Below are 22,195 nucleotides of genomic sequence, written 5' to 3'. Positions count from 1 at the left end.
AAACTCCTTTTGTCTTCGCTACTAAGCCCTTCGGCTGATCAACTGCGCTCTGATACTATGTGAAAATTCGAAAACCTGAATCCTATTGCACCAACTAGAAATAATTCTCCTAATTGTTAAATTAACAATTTATTTACTGTGTGCTACAACAAATACTGAATCAATCACACTGCAACCTACACAAATAAAACTGCGGAAGAAAATAAACGCTGGAAGAAATACTAACACACGCACAAAATAACACAGTTATTTTTAGACCAATGTCCCCAAAAAAACCCAACTCGGGAAAATTGGTGCAGCAGCTGAGGGTTTTATTATTATGCAGCAGTGAAATAATCTGAGTACAACTGGATGCCGAAACTAGCAATCCTACAGAGAAAAACTGGCAAGAAAAATCTAGTGAGGAATTTCCTCACTCCACAGGCAAATCCGGGCTCTGACCTCAGCTCAAATTGAGCCGTCCAAACTGGCTCTGTGCAATCACTGTGTCACCCTAGCACAATTGCTCCTGCACTTAGCTCGGAACAACTTCTCCTCAAGCTGTCTGATCAGCTGTTGTCTGGGAAAATGTCTCTCCTGGCCTCTAGAACCTTTGCCAAACTTCTGGCACTGAAATTCTGCTTCTCCCCAGCAAAATCGAAATTTCCTCTGGAGGCTATTGCATTGCTCTATGTAAGCCTCACTGTGGCTCCTCTGCCTCTCTGCAAATGCACTCACGGGAACTGGTATCCTTCCTTCGGCTTCACTGTCCCTGCCCCTCTCTCACTGCTTTGATTTCTCTGGCTCTCTCTCTGGCAACTGAATACTGCTACTCAGGAAATCTATCTGCTCATGAAATCGAACTGCTAAAGTCATTTCTCCAAGCCCCATCGACTTCTTCTTCTAATCCTCTTTTGAGATTTCAATGGCTAAGATTAGATCTTAATTGATGGCTAGGATTAACTTGAAATTGATCCGTGTGAGTTTCTAGAACATTCACACTATAACTTAATTAATTCTGATTAGTTAGTCATATACCCTAAGTTTAGACTTAGGAAATATTTGAAAACTGACTAATAATCTAATTAAGTCACTTCTAGGCAGAATTTCCAGAAACAATTTATGGGTTTTGGAGATCTCATGCATTCTAGCCTCTCCACAAAATTTCATGGCTTGAACACATCTGATGCTACAAAAACTAACATGGAGGGCCAACTAGGCTCTATTTTGTGGGAAATTTGGAGCGATGGAATCTGGCTGAAAGCTTTCTGAGTTTTTATAGGTTTGTTGAGGAGAGCCTACAAACTATTTTGGATAATTTTCTGAGAACTCTAGGAGGGTCAAACACAGGTTCTACTTCAGCCAGTAGCAACAGAATTACTTGGCCAACGCAGGGGTTGGAGGGCAAGCTTCCTGTATCATTCAGGCAACACCATTTCACTCCTGGGACTTGTCTAGCTTGCTTTAGCAAGCCCACGTGCACTTGTTCCAACTCATTGTACTCTTTCCATGATATATAATAAAATGGCTCAACTTATTTTGGAGTAAATTGTTGGTGTGCTGATATTTCTGCTGTGTTTTTGATTTTTGGGTTGCATGTGAGAATTTTATGGCTGTTATCACTTAATATTTCCATTAGGAATATTACAGTTTGTCACCCAATGACAACCTATTTAAACATATGAAGCTCAGAATGGATTTATAGTAGATAAAAATGATGCATGGAGTCAATCTCTGCTATTGATTTAAACAAAAAAAAAGGATATTGATTTGTATTTTAGAGGTGATTCAAAAAGGGAGGAGCAGCAAGGGGGTTCAACAGGTTTCAGCCACAGGGGTAATGTTCTAAACCATGGGCACTGTAATGGATGAGTGGACTAAGAAAGAAAGTACTTCAAGTGCAAGAGGGAAGATGTAGATATAGATGAGAATTAACATACATGTATTTGGTATTTTTTTGTTTCTCCCGGTTAGAAGGAAATTTTGGGCTTTCATATTTCTCTACATCAGTTTCAGCATGTTTAATCTTGCTCATGCTCATCCCCTGTCAACTGTAAGCCACCTACTTGAATCTTGTTTCTCAGGTATATTTAGCTTCAGGGAAAATGTGGATTAATAATTATATTTCCTGGGTATAATTACAGCTAAAATTGTTTCTTTTCTTGTGGTGACATTTAAGGTCCACTCCCAGTAGTTTGGTATTAATTTCACTTCTTTAAAAACCATACAAATGACACAATTCAAGGACAACTTTCCAAATTCTTTTTATGGAGAAGAGACTTGATCTTTCAGTATAGAAATTGAAATATGAACTCTTCCAGTTTCTGGCATAGCCTACAGACTTGTTGAATGTTGAACTGGCTGCAATGAAATCCCTGCCGAATATTTTTCAGTATCAGTGAAATGTTTGTATTCTATATTGTTGGAAATGTAATTAACTAGAGGTTGAGAATAAGCTTAATCAGTTAGTGTTGATGGAGTGCTAATGCAATAAAGTCAACCAGGTCTCCATAAGGATTATGAAGGTGAACTACAGTATTGGGAATGAATATTTTTAGGAGAGAATATGAACAAAAAGTTTAGCCATTGCATAAGATTGCTGTTTCTCTTTTTGTAGAACCAAAATGAAACAATGATGTCTAAAATGTCTCTATGTGTATATGTAGTTATGGTAATCTGATTCTGGTTGCTGGTGGCATTGGAATTTCACCATTTGTGGCTATCTTGCGAGACCTTCTTCATCGTATTGAGCAGGGCCAGTTTGGTTTACCAAGAAACATATTGCTGATTTGGGCAGTCAAAAAATCAAAGGAGCTTTACACACTTGACTTAGTTGATACAAAATCAATTTGTCCAGATTGGGCTAACAAGATATGCCTTGAGGTTCAAGTCTATGTGACACGAGAATTAGAACCTGAATTGGTAAGGTTGCCTTTTGTGCAAACTACATGATTATAGTTGTTTACCATATTTTATTCTACATTTTTCTGAAGGCAAGCCCTGCTATCCAATGTTTTCTAGATTGATAAACAGGCATCTGATATGTTTTTTCTGTTCAGGGAAATGGGGGCATTGTGAATGGCATCCACTCTTTCTCTAACCCTGAGATAAAACGAAAAACAATGTCAAGTTTGGTTGGTACAGGAAATAATATATGGCTAGCCTTCTACCTGGTTTCATCCATTTTTGGTTTTGTCATAGCAATGGCACTGACAGAGACATTCTATATCAAAAATTACGATAGTGCTCCATTGTGGTTGAAAGGATTGTGTCTCATTCTGTGCATGTTTGTGGGTGTTGTTATATTTGGCGGTGTGGCAATTTTCCTGTGGAATTTGTGGGAGTTCAAAACTTGTGAGGACCAGAAGAAAGTCAAAGATAGCTATGAATCAAAACAAACTGTGCATACTTATAGTCAGCAAAATGTAGTTGCTGGTGAAGGAACAGAGAATTTGGTGAATCCCGATAATACACATTATGGATGTAGACCCAACTTCAAAGGTATTTTCCGTCCTCTACCTCTTGAGCATATTGTTTTTGCAATCAACCTGATATTTTCTAAGAAGTGCATGCATCGATTGCAAAGAGTACGCAGTCCTCAGATTAAAGTTAGTGATATTTTAGGGCCATGTTTGCAGACCATAATATATTTGTAGAATTCTGCATCTAAAAATATTTTCAATGGTCTAAACAATTTCAGGTAGGGAAGATGATTGATCCTTTTTTATTAATGTTCTTGCTTTTTGACAAAAAGAAGTCTCTCATTTGTTGGGTGTCATATCCTGATTTGGGATTTTTATGGTGGCTGTTTGTATGTTTCTGAATATAGGACTGCAAACCTGAGTCCCACTATAATCAGAGGATGAATGAGATAAGATGATATAATTGTATTAATCATTAATGTCTAACAAATTAACAAAAGTTAGGTCGAAGGGACTACAATCTATCCACAAATATTTTCTTCGTTAGAGGAAACTATATAACATTTTGTAGGTGATGAGATGGGTCAGAGAGATATGATGGTAAGTTACATGGAGAACTAGAAGCATTCATTTGGTAGCCTGTGACTACAAAAGGAATTCAAAAGGAAATGATGAAAGTCTTTAGATCCATTTACTTCTAATATGCAAAACTGAAATCGGATCCTAAAAGATCCCTTCTATCTTTGGCTCGAAACTCTTTTAAGTTTCTTTAGAATAGTACCAATTATTATATCTCTGCTCTCCAAGACCTAGTTTTCTATTTGACACCATATCGATTTGCTGTTCATGTAGTGAATCGGTTGGTTGACATTCTTGATATACTTAGGACAACTCTTACTAGAGTCTTCTTTATCTTCAGTGTGTCAAAATGTATAAAAAATCCTTTAACTTTTACGTTCCAGTTTATTAAGGGCTCACAAGGTTTAGGCTATGGTAGTAGCATTAATGCAATAAAGGTCATGCATAGAGAATACATGGAACAACTTATCTTCTCTTGTAAGATTTGCAAGATCCAAAATTAGTTAAGTACATGTATTAATCAATGCTGCAAATATTGTGTTGGTGAATATATTGTCAACCATATGGAATATAATTTATTGATGAAATCAAGGAAACTATAGCAAAATATTGGAAAAAAGATAAAAATATTATTTTTCTTTCACTTTTTAAACATCTAAAGCAACAACAACATCAAATATACATATTGTTGGGAATCACAATTGTCGTTAGACCAAGGTCCAAAACCCACGGGTGTTAGTCAATGATCGCATTGCCAAAGATAAGGATCCATGAGAGGCGTGTCATGTCCTTTCTCAAACATATTAGTCACAGGGTGCAACTACACATTTTTGGCTTAGGAGGAGGACCCCACACTTAGACTTAGGAACTATAGGGGAATTTGACTTTATTTTTGCAGCTAGTGGAATGTGGGGGCCATTCGATGAGCTTGGAGGGAATCGAATGGGTGGATGGAGGGGCCCACATGAGGCTAAGGGGGCCCAAGGTGATAAAAGGAGGAGGAGCTCTCATTTTTGACCATCTTGAACATTTGCAAACAAACACACTTAGTACACTTTGCTGCTTAGCAAGTCTATCGGCTGTTTAGCCACGAATCTCTCAAGCGGGAGATTCAACCTCTTCTTCGGGGGACCATTTGTGCCCGCCCTAGGGAGGCTATTCCACAAGGATTTCAGAGATTTCGGCTCAGTCACACACTTCAGCCAGCAACGCAGAGAAGGGGGCTACGTATTTCTTGGGCAGCCAGAAACACGCAGGTGGAGTTAGAGCTAGTAGGGAGGTCCATTGCTTGCTGGGAGTTTCGGGAGCTGAGGAGGCTATTTGTTGAGGGCATTTTCGCTGGGATTTGTAGCCAGCTAGACCAGTGTATTAGTTGTACAACTTTCTGGGCAGAGGGATTGTGCAGAGGCCTCTGGCAGCAATTTCGTGGGGCTTGGGAGAGCAGTCATCTTGGCCAAGAGCCATCCGGGGAGCAAGGAGTTAGTTAGCACAGGTGAATCCAGCATTCCAGTGGTGTTTTCAGAGGGATTTGCATGTTGTTTCCTGCAAGTCAAATTTGGCAACAGCAGCTGGGGAGAGGCTCCAAGGAGGTCGAAAATCCAAAGTCAAAACTAGAGAAATTCCCTTCTGGGTTTTTCTAGGTTTTGTCCAAGGAGTTTGGGGCTGAAAGGATATAATTTTCTGGGCAGTTTTTGGGCACATCCTACCCAGTTAAAGTTTAGTAGGGCAGTGGTTTACTGGGACAGCGCAGTGCAAAGTGGTGCATCAGTTGGGTAGTCTTCAACTCAATTATTTCTCACGTGGGTTTTATCAAGGTTGTCCTTGAGACAAGCACATGTGCACCATTCCATCTCATATTGTATCTAGCTCTCTGATTTTATAATATATGGCTCAATAGTTCCAGATTTGCAGCGTTTTCATGGATGTCTAATGCATGTTTTTATTTTATATGCTGTTGCACTATTTATTTTCTTAATATCACTCATATTCCTACTTAGGAACATTACAGTGGTATCAAAGCCTAGTTCTTGGCTCAGTTGTGGGGTTTGTTTCCTATGAGAGAAGGGGACTAGTAGAACATCACCCACTGTAGGCAAAGGTATAGGACCAAAGAAAGGGAGTTAGAAATTACGCTAGATACAGAGGAAAGAGGGAAAGTAGTGGCCGAAGAGGAGGAAATGACAAAACCCAAGAGCAGGGAGGATATGGCTTTCGATAGCTTCCTAAGGGCCTTCAGTGACTTGGCCAAGGGGCAAAAAGACATGCTGGAGGAGATCAAGTCACAGAACAGGGACAGGGCCATGCTTAGAGGGTTTCTATGTGGAGAAACTTTCGGGGCCTCTCAGCCTTTCGATCACCCCTCACCAGCAGCACAACGCCCTTCAGTTAGTGTGCCGACTCGGGCTACACTACCTTCTTTCGTGCCAATGGCACAAATCGAGCCAACAAGGGAGGAAGACACTCCTCAGATGGGGGATTACTTCAGAGAGTGGTAGGCTATGGACGAAGACTTCAAAGAAGCCCTCTCCTTCAGAGATTACTGCAAGCTCAAGCAAAGTGAGAGGAACAAGGGGTACGGAGGACAGGGGACCCAAAACTATGAGTTGCAGAGAACTATAGGGAGGATGTATTTCCCTACATTTGATGGCACTGCCAAGTGCACAGCCAGGGCTTGGGTTGAAAATATGGACACATACTTTCAACTCAATCGGATGACGGAGCAGGAAGCCATTAAGATGGCAGCGCTGCACTTGGAGGGGGAAGCCCATGATTGGTGGTTTCATGGTCTAACCACTTTGGGGCATGCCCAGATAGTTTCCTATGAGGACTTCACCCGGAGGGTGGTGGAGCGATTTGATCAGAGGGATCCAGAGGCTTCTTTCAGGGAGCTGACACAACTGCACCAAACAAGCAACCCAGAGCAGTACTTCTTAGATTTTTTGCGTGTGTCAGTGATGGTCCCGGATCTGTTTGAGGCAAGGAGGGTGTACACCTTCATTGAGGGCTTTCTTGAGCCTTTGCGTGCAATGGTGAAGTCACACAGACCCTCCACGCTGCAGGAAGCGGTTGTGTGTTTTAGAGATTTACAGGGGGCCATCCCCAAGACCAGAGCACCATTTCCTGCACAGACCCCTTTCCCATAGAAGGGGCATGAGACTAGACCCCCACCACCGAGGACCACACAGGGGAGGGGGCAGTTAGATGAGGAGACACGGAAGGACCTCCGGAGGAGGAAGCTATGCTTCACATGCAGAGAGCCCTAGGCACCTAGCCATAGGTGCACTACAGCTAGAGCACATTACATTGAGGTCTTTTCTGACAGTGGCTGGGAGGATGACGTTCAGCAAGATTGTGGTGGGACAGATGGAGAGAGTCCGACAGACAGAGGGCCACCACCACCACCTCCATAGGGAGGGGCATCTCTTGCCCCATTAGGAGGAGTCCTTGCTTCTTTATGTGGGATTCCTAAGTTTTTGACACTCAGGATCAGAGGCACTGTACAGGGACAAAGGGTGTCGGTGCTGGTGGATAGTGGGGCTACCCACAATTTCATAGATGCATAACTGGTCCAGAGGAGGGGCCTCACCACAACAGAGTTTGAGGGGTTCTCAGTCCTAGTGCCAGGTGACCGTACTATCCAGTGTACCAGATACATGCCCTCCTTGACAGTAGTTATGGGGAACTACTCAATGACGAACCACTTCTTTGTGGTCGATGTGCCAGACACCAATGTGGTGATGGGTGTCCAGTGGTTGTATTCCCTTGGGCGAGTCACGATGGATTGGAGGAAACCTGAGATGGAGTTCATTGGGCTAGATGGAAAACTAGTGGTCTTGAGAGGCATGCAGTCTTATCCGCCTCAAACAGTTTCAGCCCACAGGATGGAGGCAGATCTTTGGCATGGGGACATTGCATGGGCAGTCGAGTTGAGGATCTTAGAGGTTGGGGGACAGGTGCAGCCACCACCAGCAGACATACAAGATTTACTGGACAAGTATGCGGTAGTGTTCGGGGACATTCCACCAGGGCAGCCACTAGATAGAGGATTTGAGCACACCATTGAGCTGGAGCCGGGTATATAGGCAGTTATCACTACTCCTTACAGGCACCCCAAAGCCTATAAGGACGAGATAGAGAAGGCCATCCAGGAGTTGCTGGCGTTGGGCCATATCAGGCCAAGTTCTAGTCCTTTCGCTTCTTCAGTAGTGTTGGTGAAGAAGAAGGATGGAACCCTCCAGATGTGTATCGACTACTGAGCCCTCAACCGAAAGACTCTTAAGTACTGGTACCCTATTCCTCGCATTGATGAGCTGATGGATGAGCTTAAAGGAGCCAAGTACTTCTCTAAGATTGATCTGTGTTCAGGGTACCACCAGATCAGAGTGCGGGATCAGGACATCCCGAAGACAGCTTTCCGGTGCCACTATGGGCACTTTGAGTTTTTGGTCATGCCATTTGGGCTGACCAATGCTCTAGCCACATTCTAGTCTTGCATGAACCATATCTTTCAGGGACAAGTGAGGAGGTTCATGCTAGTGTTCTTCGATGACATCCTGATCTATAGCTGGACGTGGGAGGAGCACCTCCAACACTTGGAGGAGGTATTGTGCATTATGGAGGAGCAACAATTTTATGCCAAGCTCTCCAAGTCCGAGTTTGGATTGACAGAGATGCTTTATCTCAGGCATATCATTGGAGCAGATGGGGTGAAAGTTCATGAGGAGAAGATTTGGGCCATCCGGGATTGGCCAGTACCCCGAGATGTGACTATGCTGAGAGGCTTCTTGGGTATTTGCACTTATTATGGGAAGTTTGTCAAAGGGTTCTCACAACTGGCAGCACCTTTGACCGACTTGACCAAGAAGGGGGCCTTCGCATGGACTGATGGAGCACAGGCCGCCTTTGATCGCCTCAAGGAGGTGATGAGCAGTTGCCTTGTTTTGGCACTCCCAGACCTTTTCCCAGCCATTCACGGTGGAGTGTGATGCATCCGAGGTAGGAGTTGGAGCCGTATTGTAACAGGAGGGGCATCCCATAGCTTTCGAGAGTCGGAAGCTCTTACTGCATGAGATGTTATATTCCATATATGACATGGAGATGTTGGCCATTATCCATGCATTGGCCAAGTTCTGCCAGTACTTAGTGGGCAACCGATTCTGAGTGAAGACTGATCACAACAGTCTTCGACATTTCATGGGGCAGCAGGGCCTCAATGACAGGCAACAAAGATGGGTCAGAAAGGTGTAGGCCTATGATTTTGACAATGTGAGAGGGAAGCACAATGTGGTGGTTGATGCTCTATCTAAGAGGCCCGCTTGGTTATCTCTCACGAGCATCTGCTAGGATTGGAAGGCTCAGTTGTTGGTGGAATACTCCAGGGACAAGAGGGCATGTGAGGTACTGGAGGGACACATGCAGATGAGTGTTACCGCATGATGGATGAGATCATCTATTACAGGAGGCGCATTTACTTGGTGCCCAACTAGCAGTTGAGGGAGAGGATACTCCAGGCAGCTCACGATTCACCACTGTCTGGACACCAGGGGTTCCGAAAGACTTACATGGTTGTTTGGGAGAGGTTCACGTGGAAGGGCCTCAAGGAGGACATGCTACAGCACATATGGGAGTGTGAGGCCTGTCAGTGGAACAAAGGGGAGCTGACTCACCCTACAGGACTACTACAACCACTTCCCATTCCGGAGGGGAAATGGGAAAGTATTTCAATGGATTTCATCACTGGGCTCCCCACAGTACAGGGGAAGGATTGCATATACGTAGTGGTCGACAGGTTGACCAAATTTGCCCACTTCTTCGCCATCCCCACTAGGTACACGGCTGCACAGGTTGTCGAGTTGTTCTTCTGGGAGGTTTTCAGGCTACATGGGCTCCCCAAGAACATAGTGAGCGACAAAGACAACAAATTCATGGGTGGCTTTTGGCAGGATCTCTTCAGGTTGGTTGGGACGAAGCTCACTCCTAGCACCAGTTATCACCCTCAGACAGATAGCTAGACGGAGAGAGTCAACTAGTGGTTGGAGGGGTACTTGAGGAACTATGTGACAGGTCAGCAGAGGACGTGGATTCGGTGGTTGCACCTGGGCGAGTACTGCTACAACACCATGCACCACATGTCTATCGGTATGACTCCTTTCCGTGCCCTCTATGGATATGATGCACTGACTTTTGTTGATATTGTTTTTGGAGACAGCTGGGCCCCAAAGGCCAAAGACTGGGTCCAAGAGAGCCAAGATATCCTCAAGGCTCTCAAGGATAATTTAGTGACAACCCAAAATCAACAAAAACTGTATGCAGACCGACACAGGACAGAGAGGCACTTTGAGGAGGGGGACTTAGTATACCTTCGGTTGCAGCCTTACAGATAGTCTATGCTGAAACAGAAGGGGGCCGAGAAGCTACAACCACACTTCTATGGGCCCTACCGAGTGATTAGGCGAGTTAGGGAGGTGGCTTATGAGCTGGAGCTGCCTTTGGGGAGTAGAATCCATAATGTGTTTCATGTCTCATGCTTGAAGAAGGTGTTGGGACAACAAGTGACAACAGCAGTTGATCTACCCCCGCTGGATGATGAGGGCCACTTGGTGTTGGAACCAAAGGACATTTTGGAGAGCAAGGAGAGGAGATTGAGGAGCAGGACCATTAAGGAGTTCTTGGTACGCTGGAAGAACTTGCCGGATGAGGATGCCACCTAGGAAGGTGAGCACATACTGGAGCACCCAACTTTGAGGTTGCTTGAGGGCAAGCAACATTTGGGAGGGGAGGACTGTCATGTCCCTTCTCAAACATATTAGTCACAGGGTGCAACTACACATTTTTGGCTCCATTTTTGGCTTAGGAGGAGGACCCCACACTTAGACTTAGGAACTATAGGGGAATTCGACTTTATTTTTGCAGCTAGTGGAATGTGGGGGCCACCCACATGAGTAATTCGAACTTGGCCATTCGATGAGCTTGGAGGGAATCGAATGGGTGGATGGAGGGGCCCACATGAGGCTAAGGGGGCCCAAGGTGATAAAAGGAGGAGGAGCTCTCATTTTCGACCATCTTGAACATTTGCAAACAAACACACTTAGTACGCTCTGCTGCTTAGCGAGTCTATCGGCTGTTTAGCCACGAATCTCTCAAGCGGGAGATTCAACCTCTTCTTCGGGGGACCATCTGTGCCCGCCCTAGGGAGGCTATTCCACAAGGATTTCAGAGAGTTCAGCTCAGTCACACACTTCAGCCAACAACGCAGAGAAGGGGACTGCGTATTTCCTGGGCAGCCAGAAACACGCAGGTGGAGTTAGAGCCAGCAGGGAGGTCCATTGCTTGCTGGGAGTTCCGGGAGCTGAGGAGGCTGTTTGTTGAGGGCATTTTCACTGGGATTTGCAGCCAGCTAGACCAGTGTATTAGTTGTACAACTTTCTGGGCAGAGGGATTGTGCAGAGGCCTCTGGTAGCAATTTCGTGGGGCTTGGGAGAGAAGTCATCTTGGCCAAGAGCTATCCGGGGAGCAAGGAGTTAGTTAGCACAGGTGAATCCAGCGTTTCAGTGGTGTTTTCAGAAGGATTTGCATGTTGTTTCCTGCAAGTCAAATTTGGCAGCAGCAGCTGGGGAGAAGCTCCAAGGAGGCTGAAAATCCAAAGTCACAACCAGAGAAATTCCCTTCCTATTTTTTCTGGGTTTTGTCCAAGGACTCTGGGGCTCAAAGGATATAATTTTTTGGGCACATTCCAGCAGGTCGAAGTTCAGCATGATAGCAGTTTATTGGGACAATGCAGTGCAGAGTGGTGCAGCAGCTGGGCAGTCTTCAGCTCAGCTATTTCTCACCTGGGTTTTGTCAAGCTTGTCCTTGAGACAAGCCCAGGTGCACCATTCCATTTCATATTGTATCTAGCTCTCTGATTTTATAATATATGGCTCAACAGTTCCATATTTGCGGTGTTTCCATGGATGTCTAATGCATGTTTTTATTTTATATGCTACTGCACAATTTATTTTCTTAATATCACTCATATTCCTACTTAGGAACATTACAAGGTGGTTATTCCATGTCATGAAACGCAGAGGAAGCGTTGGTTTATCCAATGTCCAACAATTTCCCGCCCAATGCGAGCTAGGTGTGTATCGAACTCGTGACATACACTTTGATACCACTTGTTGGGAATCACGATTGCCATTAGACCAAAACCTACAAGTGTTAGTCAATGATCGCATTGCCAGAGATAAGGATCTACGAGAGACGATTAGTCCATGTCACGAAACACATGGGGAGCATTGGTTTATCCGATGTCCAACACATATCGCCTCCTAAATATGAAAATAGAACCATTATCTAAGATGTGTAATATATTAAGTGATAGATCACATTTTGACACTAAACCCTGATGGTTTTCCTAAATCCTAATAGTTGTGAGGTTGTTATGAAATCACATCAAAAAAATTAATAAATGTATTTCATGATTCATTTAGATTCTATGATGATGAATAAACTATGGATCATCAATTTCTTCTACCGTTTTTACTAGAAAAAGTAACTTCTCATCCTCTTGAGGTGGTAGCTATTGGGCTGAGGTGGATGATTATGGGGTTGAAGTGGAAGGCATTATGATTGAGGTGGAGGTCAAAGTAAAAGTGAAATGGCTTCCACTAGCTACCTATCTTTGTGGACATAGAGACATCAATACACTCTTGATCTCCTCCTCCAAAGGTGTATACGCTAGAAGTGGAACACCCCATACTTTATCCCCCCCAAACCTTCTCCAGTGCATCAACATCCTTCTCCTACCATTTACGTGCCTCCTCCATGACAAGCCTCTTGACCTCCACCCTCGAATGAGTGATGGTCTTCATTGTGTTCAACAAAATGGCCTTCATATCAGGTCTTTTATCAATCTACTTCACCTAGTATAGAATAAAATCATAGTAGACATTGATCATCCCATTAAGGCACTAGGAATATAACTTGCATCAGGGTCATATTATAATTAGATGGAAGTGGTTCATAAATTAATAAAATATTGTAAATTAGAATTTTTAGTTGAACATTTCTAACATGCTACGCTTCTTTGCGTGTATTTTCCCAAACACACTCTAGTTATGCTTGCACCTTGAAGAGCTGTAAGTTTGGATGCGCACCCAAATTGCAAGTTTTTGTGAATTTGGTTCTCTCTACAATAGTTTTTCCTCCAAATGTATACAATGAATTAAAAAAACACTTAAATTATTTTCCATTGAGTAGAAAAGAAATTGAGATTAAAACAGATTGAATCTTACTTGGTTCTTTAGTGGTCCTATATGGGAAATTCATGTCCTATCCAAATGTTCCAATGGCTAGTCTATGTGTCCATCTATTCTAAAATATTCAAGCATCTAATGGGAATCAACACCATCCACTGAACACATTGTATGAGTCCATCCATTACCTTGGCATCAAAATCTAAAACAGTAGGAGTAAGAGAATGTGGGGCTGAGGTAGAGTCTTGTTGCATCAAAGGCAAAATAGAGAGTATCATTCTATTGCTTATAAATTAAATATCATATTTTAGATTATTTGTTGAATCCCTCCTCCCCATTTCCCTTGTAGTACCTATGGTCAACTCCATGTTGCGAACATTGTGATTTTATCAGTAGATTGCGATTTTTTGAAGGAGCCAATTTTATCGCCCAATAAAATTGGGTGATTTTTCTCATTGAAAAAATTGCAGATTTATCGTAATAATCATGGTTAAATCGGGAGCTGACCTGAAAAAAATCATTGGCGAAACAACAAGATTATAAATTTTTTATGATGGGTTTTTTGTGTCATTTTGCAAACAAAGGTCAAGTTAGAGAGCCAAGGAGGAGGAGAATGAATCCACTAAGCTAAGAGAGGAGACAACCAATGGTATTTAGGATCCCACTCAAATAAATTTGGATTGTGGACTGAATTTCCTCAACAAGCCACAAATTTGCAGGTATGGGTATCAAATTCGACCCTATTTTTTTGTTTTTTCCTTGGGTTTCATTTACCCTTTTATTTTCCATGATTTTGCTAGGACAGAGAGTGTGTTTTTTTGCCATTATTGTTTCATTGAGTGGAGAGGGGTTTTTATTGTCAAAAATTCAAAAGTTCTTCTTGTGCCCGAGGTTCAATCTTACATTAAAAAATTCAATAAACATGCCAAGACATTTGGACCCTATTTGGGAATATGGTCAACCTAATGGGGGGTTCAATAGATCAAATTTGAGTTGCAAGTTGTGTGGGAAGCATATGACAGGGGGAGATTTCCGCTTGAAATTTCATCTTGCACAAATTTTGGGACATGAAGTAGGAATTTGCCCAAATGCATCTCTAGAAATAAACTGTATTTCCCTCAAATCATTAGATGATATGAAATTAGCCAAACTAAACAAGGAAGCTATGGAGACTCAAATGGCAAGGGGTGGAGTGGTGGTAGGTGACCGTGAGAGTGGTTCTTCTCCAACATCAACTTCTACAATCAGCCCCGCATTTGCCTCATCATTTTTTGTCCCTAGAACCACACCTGGTGCACAACCATCTATGATCCAGGTGGCTCCAAAGACCCTCAGAGGTCAAAGAGGGTTTATAATAGCTCAAAATTCAAAGTGGTCAGATTTCTCTTAAACTAGAACCAGATCGATGTGCTCATCACCCTAATTCCAACAGTGTGAACGCCACTCAAATCCGAGTTCGTATGAAGAAGATAAAGCTAGTCAAAGTTTTGGTCAAAGTTGGACAAGTGGCAGGTTTAATGGTCCTACAAATTCACTGAGACCCGACGCACGGAATTCAGCCACCAGGCGGGCGAAATTGTTGCCTAATTAATTTTCCCAATGACCCTTATTTTTGACAAATTGAAAAATAGCTATCAGTTTTAAATAAACCAAAAAAAATAAATAATTAAAAAGGGGTTGGTTAGGCCCACCAGACTTGCCCACCCCAATGGCATAACATATTACAATATTAAAGCCCAAAATGGGCTGGCCGTTTCAATGACCGAGATATGTATAGTGAATGGGAGGCCAGCGGGTATCGAACCCGTGCTGGCCACGTGGGTTGAATGGCCCCCATGCGGCGGCCCCATAACATATTACACCAAACAAAATAAAAACGGTTGCATAATATGCATAACCACCCTTCCAAATTACTTAAAATGCAAAAAAGATTGTTATACACGGGATTCGAACCTGTGAACCGTGGGTGGGCCTAATGCCCTAGGCCCGGGTGGATCAACCAATGCGCCAAGTGGTTGGGTTTTGAAAACTCTGCCACACATTTTATATAAAAACCCTTCTTTGTCATTCGACTGTGGGAGAGGTCAATGGAGCCATAAGTGAAGGAGGTGGCAGAACGGGGCCTGACGGACCATTTGGTTGGAGATGGAACCTTGATATGGATGCCGAGGCAAAACTATGGCGGCACAAATTTCGAGATAGAATCTTTGCCGAGAATATTCCTTGATGCAGAGAGGAATCTAAAAGATTCCCTGGGACATAAAATTTCACATTGTCAGAATGCTATCTAATTTCACGAAATTTCAGAGGGAACGCGATGGTGAAGTCAGATTCACCATTTGAACAGCAGATTTGCAGGCACCCCGCAACGTGGAATCTTTGAAGAATACAAAGGAATCTAAAAGATTCTTTTGGAGGCTGAAATTCACCAGAGTCAGAATGCAGCCAACTTTATACTCAAAAGTCTCAGAATTCTGCAAGGATCATGATGGAGAGATCAGATTTGTGATCTCAGCAGCAGATCTCCAGTCAACCCATTAAGTAGAATCTTTGGAGAATCATGGGGAATCTAAAAGATTCCCGAATGCCCAGAATTTGACAATGTCAGAATTAGATGAATTGTAGTCGAATTTACACTATTCGACGCCAAAAATTCAGTGGTGTAGTCAATTTTTGCAGTTGAGCCTTTTATTTTTTGGCTATCTTTAGAAGTGAAGGTACATGAAGCAGTGATGTAATGTTTCCTTTCATTATTGCTGAGATGATGTATTATCCTTGAGATCCCTGTTTGATACTATGTTGAGGTATCGTTATTGCCCCATTATGTGAGATGTCATTAGCTTTTCATGCTATGTATTGTTGTTGAGATCCCCGTGTAACTATGTTGAGGGGATACTCATTGCCACGTTATGTGAGATCTTGTTAGTTTGTCATGCTGAAGGAAGGCCATTTTGAGTGAGAATTCTTGTAGGGAGAACGTCTCGTGGAGAGACAAGCCACTCTTATTGAGGGAATATTACCTTGTTATGAAAAACAACAATCCATGTACATCATCATCATTTCCAGCATTATATGAAGTAGCCTCTACCATCTTGACACTGAGCCTGGAGACGTAGCCCACATTGGGTGAACTTCGTTATCAAATGTATCGTGTTCTTGATTTGCTGATCGTTGTCATGTTTCCTCTTATTTAAGCATGCACATGTGGTTCTTTTATGCTCTTTTAAATGAAATTCTAACAACATCACAAAAGAAAAAGATCTTGGATAATTCCGGTAGCTGAAGGATCCCGGATCAGTCTATCTGGTCAACCCTTGGAAAAAGGAGAAGGAAGAAGCTGACAAGCTAGTAGGTAGTTGTTTTCTATGGAGTGACATTCCCTTCAACATTGCTAGTAACAATCCATTTTACCAGCCTATGTTTGATGCTCTTGCTATTGTTGGCCCAGGGTACAAAGCCCCTTCCTATGATGACTTGAGAGGGCCTATTCTTCAAAATGAAAAGGCCAATTTCACTGCAAGATTGGAGGAATTCAAGGCATCATGGGAACACACGGGATGCATTGTGATGTCAGATGGTTGGACTAATCAAAAGGATATAACCCTTATTAACTTGGCTAATTGTCCCAAGAGGACAATGTTTACGAAATCTGTTGATGCATCTGCACATATCAAAGATGCACAATTATTATGTGATTTGTTGGGCGTGTTCATTCAGGAGGTAGGTCCACAACATGTTGTTCAGGTCATAATGGACAATGCTGCAAATTATGTTACTATTGGCAGGCTGCTTATGGAGAGACACCTTAACTTGTTTTGGACAACTTGTGTTGCACATTGTATTGACTTGATGTTAGAGGACATAGGGAAAATTCCTTTTGTCAGGGATATTGTTAAATCATAAAAAAACATAACAAGTATATATATATATATATATATATAATCATGCATATGTGCTCTTTTAAATTCTAACAACATCACAGAAGTAAAAGATCTTGGATAGTTCTGGTAGATGAAGGATCCCGGATCAGTCTATCTGGTCAACCCTTAAAAAAGGAGAAGGAAGAAGCTGACAAGCTAGTAGGTAGTTGTTTTCTATGGAGTGACATTCCCTTCAACATTGCTAGGAACAATCCATTTTACCAGCCTATGTTTGATGTTATTGCTATTGTTGGCCCAGGGTACAAAGCCCCTTCCTATGATGACTTGAGAGGGCCTATTCTTCGAAATGAAAAGTCCGATTGCACTACAAGATTGGAGGAATTCAAGGCATCATGGGAACACACAGGATGCATTGTGATGTCAGATGGTTGGACTAATCAAAAGGATATAACCCTTATTAACTTGGCTAATTTTCCCAAGAGGACAATGTTTATGAACTCTGTTGATGCATCTACACATATCAAAGATGCACAATTATTATATGATTTGTTGGGTATGCTCATTCAGGGGGTAGCTCCACAACATGCTGTCTAGGTCATAATGGACAATGTTGCAAATTATGTTACTACTGGCAGGCTGTTTATGGAGGGACATCCTAACTTGTTTTGGACAACTTGTGTTGCACACTGTATTGACTTGATGTTAGAGGACATAGGGAAAATTCCTTTTGTCAAGGATGTTGTTAAATCATCAAAAAACATAACAAATATATATATATATATGTGTGTGTGTGTGTGTATGTGCGTGCGCGCACTTCATTTGATGAGAACGTTCACCAATAACAAGGAGTTGGTGTGCCTTGCTACTACACAATTTACCACTAGCTTCATATCTCTTTGATCTCTCTTGAATTCTATGTGGGATGTGAAGAGAATGTTTCTTTCATAGGGATGCAGAGACAGAGAGGGAGCAGAGACAATGATTCTGGAGGATTTTCTAGTTCCATAGAGTCAGTAGTAGGAGGGTTGTGTTTTCCTTAGTGAGGCTGTGCAGGCAACTTCAGAGGAGGAGTTCGCTTTAGCTGAAGAGAGGGTTGATTTAGTTGGTGGAGGTCAGAAGAAATTCCAGAAGGCCAAGCAAGTCATTCTCAGACGCTGAGTTGGGCATAGTGACAACATCAAAGCAACTTCCAGGCAGTGTGAGTTTGGCCTACCCAGAGGCTGATGTAGGGGCAGTTCAAGTAGCCTGTTTGTGCCAGATTTGGAGTTGGATCGGTGTCGAGTGAGACAAAAGTCGTCTCACTAATTGTTGGCAAGATTATTTGCTTAGGATAGCTAGTTTGGCATCCAAATTGTACTCAGATTTTCATTGCTGCATAATAATAATAAAACCCTCATCTGCTGCACCGGTTTTCCCACATTGGGTTTTTCTAGGGACATTTGTCCAAAAATAACGGTGTTAGTTTTGTGTGTGTGCTCTATTTTCTCAGTTCCAGATTTATTTCCACAACGTATTTTAATTTTGGTGAAAATTGCAGTTGTGATTTTATTCGTTATTTGACATGGAAAATAAACTGCACTTAATAATAATCTTTTAGAAGAATAAATTCCAATTGCTGCAATAGATTAAAAAAATTTACATGGTATCAAAGAGTGTTGAAGATAGATCGGGAGCTTAGTAACGAAGAGGAAGAAATTTCGCAGTTCATAGGGGGTTTGAGCGAATTTATTCTAGATATGCACAAAGGTCCAGCTAGGAAGTGCGAATTATTGGGCAAGGGTTCGATTTTCAGTTGCAGGTGGAAAAAGAATTTTGAATAGCCTAGTAGTAGTTCCAGCAGGTAGTGGTATTTCTGAGAAGCAGTTCCAGTGAGCAAATCTAGATGTAGATTGGTTTGCAGCTAGTCCAACAGTCACAGATCAATGTTGATTGGAAGAGAAAGAGCACACAAAATTATACTCAGGATGTCTTTAGTAAATTTTCCAGAATCCTCCAGTATGGCCACAGACAGATTTGATATTTGGGGGGCTACTGAATTGTCTTCTGGATTGGAGGACAAGTTTTCTCAGACAACTTGCCTATCTAGCTCAGCTTCACAGGGAGTCTGATATATAGACAATGGAGCATCAACTCACATGACTAGAGTTAGATATTACTTCTCCAGCTACAATGAGGAGGAGATGGACTTCCAAATAACAATGGGAAATAGGACTAAATGCACTCCAGTTGGGAGAGGTACCATTGATATTCAGAGGGAGTCAGGAGCAAGCACCAGTGTTACAGATGTATTGCATGTGTTAGGATTAGGTATGAACCTGATTTCAGTATCCTAGTTACAAGATAAAGGATATGATGTCCACTTTGTAGGGAAGAAGGTGTTCATCAAACACCAGAACTGGAAAAAGGTGAAACATATTGGGGTATGAAACAACAAATTGAACAAGTTGCAGTTCGATTCTCCAAAGGCAATAGAGACAAATGGCAGTAACAGTGGGAGAGGCTTGAATGATTTATGGCATAGGAGGATGGGACATTTACATCATGGAGCACTTAGAATGCTTAGCGAGACAGTAACAAGTGTTCAAGAATTAGGCACGGAACATGATGATGTGTGCAAAGGGTGCATGCTTGGTAAATATGCTAAGGCAACATTCCCAAGAAGTGATAGCAAATTAGATGGTGTCTTACAGCTTATACACTCAAACATTTGTGTTCCTATTTCCACTAGATCTCACAGAGGTACGAGTACTTCGTCACGTTCATTGATGATCATTCCAGGAAAACCTGGATCTATTTCTTGAAGACCAAGGATGAGGTCTTTAGTCGCTTCAAGGAGTTTAAGGCTCTAGTGGAGAATGCAACAGGGAAGAAGATCAAGGTGCTTCACTTAGATAACAAAGGTGAGTACACAAATAGTGATTTCACAGGTTCTTGTTCGAAGGAAGGCGTCAGGAGGGTGTGGACAACTCCATACAATCCACAACAGAATGGGGTAGCAGAGGGGAAGAACAAGTCTATAGGTGGGGCTGCAAATGCGATGTTAAATGACCAGGATTTTCCCAAGTTCTTATGGGCAGAGGCATGTAGTACGACTATGTATATTCAGAATAGGGTTCCTCACAGGGCATTGGGGAAGATAACACCAGAAGAAGTCTTCTCAGGGAAGAAGCTAGAAGTTAGTCACTTTAGGATCTTTGGCAGCATAGCTTATTGCCATGTACCAGATGAGAAGCGTACCAAGTTGGATCAAACTGCAGAGAGGGGATATTTCGTTGGGTATAGCGAACCTCTAAGGCATATAGGATCTATGTTCCTAGCATCAAGAAGATTATTGTGAGATGGGACGTGAAGTTTATGGAGGACAAGCCTTCAAAAAATTTCGTGAGATGCCAACAAGTGATCAAAGTGAGTTAATAGAAGTTCCATTGCTCCAGCAGTAGGGGAAACTGTTGGTACCATCGTAAGGTCAGTCACAAGGCTCTAGTATAGTTACCAGTACCAGCATATCCTCAAGTGCAGGAGATCCAGTGAGTTCATAGTAGATGGAGCAATCGAGGCAGGATGAGGAGCTGGTCGATCCTCCCACCACTAATGGTCGAACCAGTGGGGAAGTTCGTCAGACATTGAGAGATGTCAAGGATTTTATTGGTGCTCCTAGGACAAACAAGAGGGAACACAGATAGCCAAACAGGTACCACGTATTGGTGGCATAGGTTGTAGGGCCTTCTAACTATTAGGAGGCTACACAACATCAAGTGTGGGTGGATGCCATGGTGGAGGAATACAAATACATCATGGAAAATGATGTTTGGGAGGTAGTATCGATGCCTAAGGATAGGTCAGTTGTGGGCTCTCGATGGATCTATAAGATCAAGCACACTATAGATGGAAACATGGAGAAGTGCAAGGCTAGGTTCGTGGCAAAGGGGTATGCGCAAAAAGAAGGGATAGACTATGAGGAGACCTTCGCCCCAGTTGCCAGATATACTTCTACCAAGTCAATTATATCTCTAGCAACACAAATGGGATGGAAAATTCACCAGATGGACATCAAGACAACCTTCTTGAACGAGGTGATAGAGGACGAGGTATATATAGAACAACCAGAGGGCTTTGATACTCATGAGAGGGGCACACATGAGTGCAAACTAAAGAAAGCCATATACAGACTCAAACATGCTCCGAGGGAATGGTATGGTCAGATTGACAGTTACTTGCAGCAGATGGGATTTGTCAAGAGTGACGTAGATCCCAACCTTTACCATTTGATGGTAGAGGATGAGCCACTCATCATATTGTTGTATGTCGATGACCTCTTCTTAACAGGTTCGTCAAGGCTCATAAAGGACTACAAGAGGAACCCGATAGCAGAATTTGACATGAAGGATTTGGGGCTTATGCATTACTTCCTAGGCTTGGAAGTATGGAAAAAGGATGGGGAGATCTTCCTTGGTCAAGGGAGATATGCTATAGAGATTCCGAAGAGATTCTTGATGTAGGATTTTAGAGCCATGTCTAAGCCTATGATCACAAACTAGAGGAAGCTAGATGCATCAGAGGATGAGGACATTGACCCCACCTTGTATAGACAGCTTATTGGTTCCCTCATGTATTTGGTCAACACTAGGCCAAATATATGCTTCGTAGTCAACACTCTCAATTAGTTTATGGTGGGACCGAAGAGAGTGCATTGGACAGTAGCCAGGCACATTCTGAGGTATTTGTGTGGCACAATCAAGTATGGATTGAGGTATACTCGAGGTGATGGTGTCAAACTATGTGGATTCACAAATGCAGATTGGGCAAATAGTTCAGTGGACAAGAAGAGCACATCAGGGTGCTGCTTAGCATTAGATCAAGGATGGTTTCTTGGAGCAACAGGAAGCAGAAGTCAATAGCACTGAGCTCTGCAGACGCAGAGTATATGGCAGCTAGCACAACCACGTGCAAAACTATATGGCTTCAGAAGCTGCTGGTGAGCCTGTTTAGTCAAAGGATGGAGGCGACCAATATATACTATGATAATCAAAATTGCATCAGGCTCTCTGAAAATCTAGTGTTTCATGATAGGTTGAAATACATAGATATCCAATATCAC

At 42.6% G+C, this 22,195-nt stretch overlaps 1 protein-coding gene across 1 annotated transcript in view; it reads left to right on the top strand.

Moving 5' to 3' along the window:
- Window positions 1-22,195, top strand: part of LOC149205963 (ferric reduction oxidase 6-like) — a 251,167-nt gene that overhangs the window by 216,289 nt on the left and 12,683 nt on the right. Inside the window, exons 7-8 of the mRNA XM_089395232.1 lie at window positions 2,646-2,901; window positions 3,039-3,480. Of these exons, the coding sequence (XP_089251358.1) occupies window positions 2,646-2,901; window positions 3,039-3,480 (698 nt within the window). The remainder of the gene's footprint in view (window positions 1-2,645; window positions 2,902-3,038; window positions 3,481-22,195) is intronic.

Source organism: Pinus tabuliformis, chromosome 1_2, assembly GCF_031772625.1.
Source record: "Pinus tabuliformis cultivar Carrire ecotype Pingquan chromosome 1_2, CPIR1, whole genome shotgun sequence".
NCBI classification, from domain to species: Eukaryota; Viridiplantae; Streptophyta; class Pinopsida; order Pinales; family Pinaceae; genus Pinus; species Pinus tabuliformis.
The sequence above is the reverse complement of the archived record's forward strand: the minus strand, read 5'-3'. Positions and strand labels throughout refer to the sequence as shown.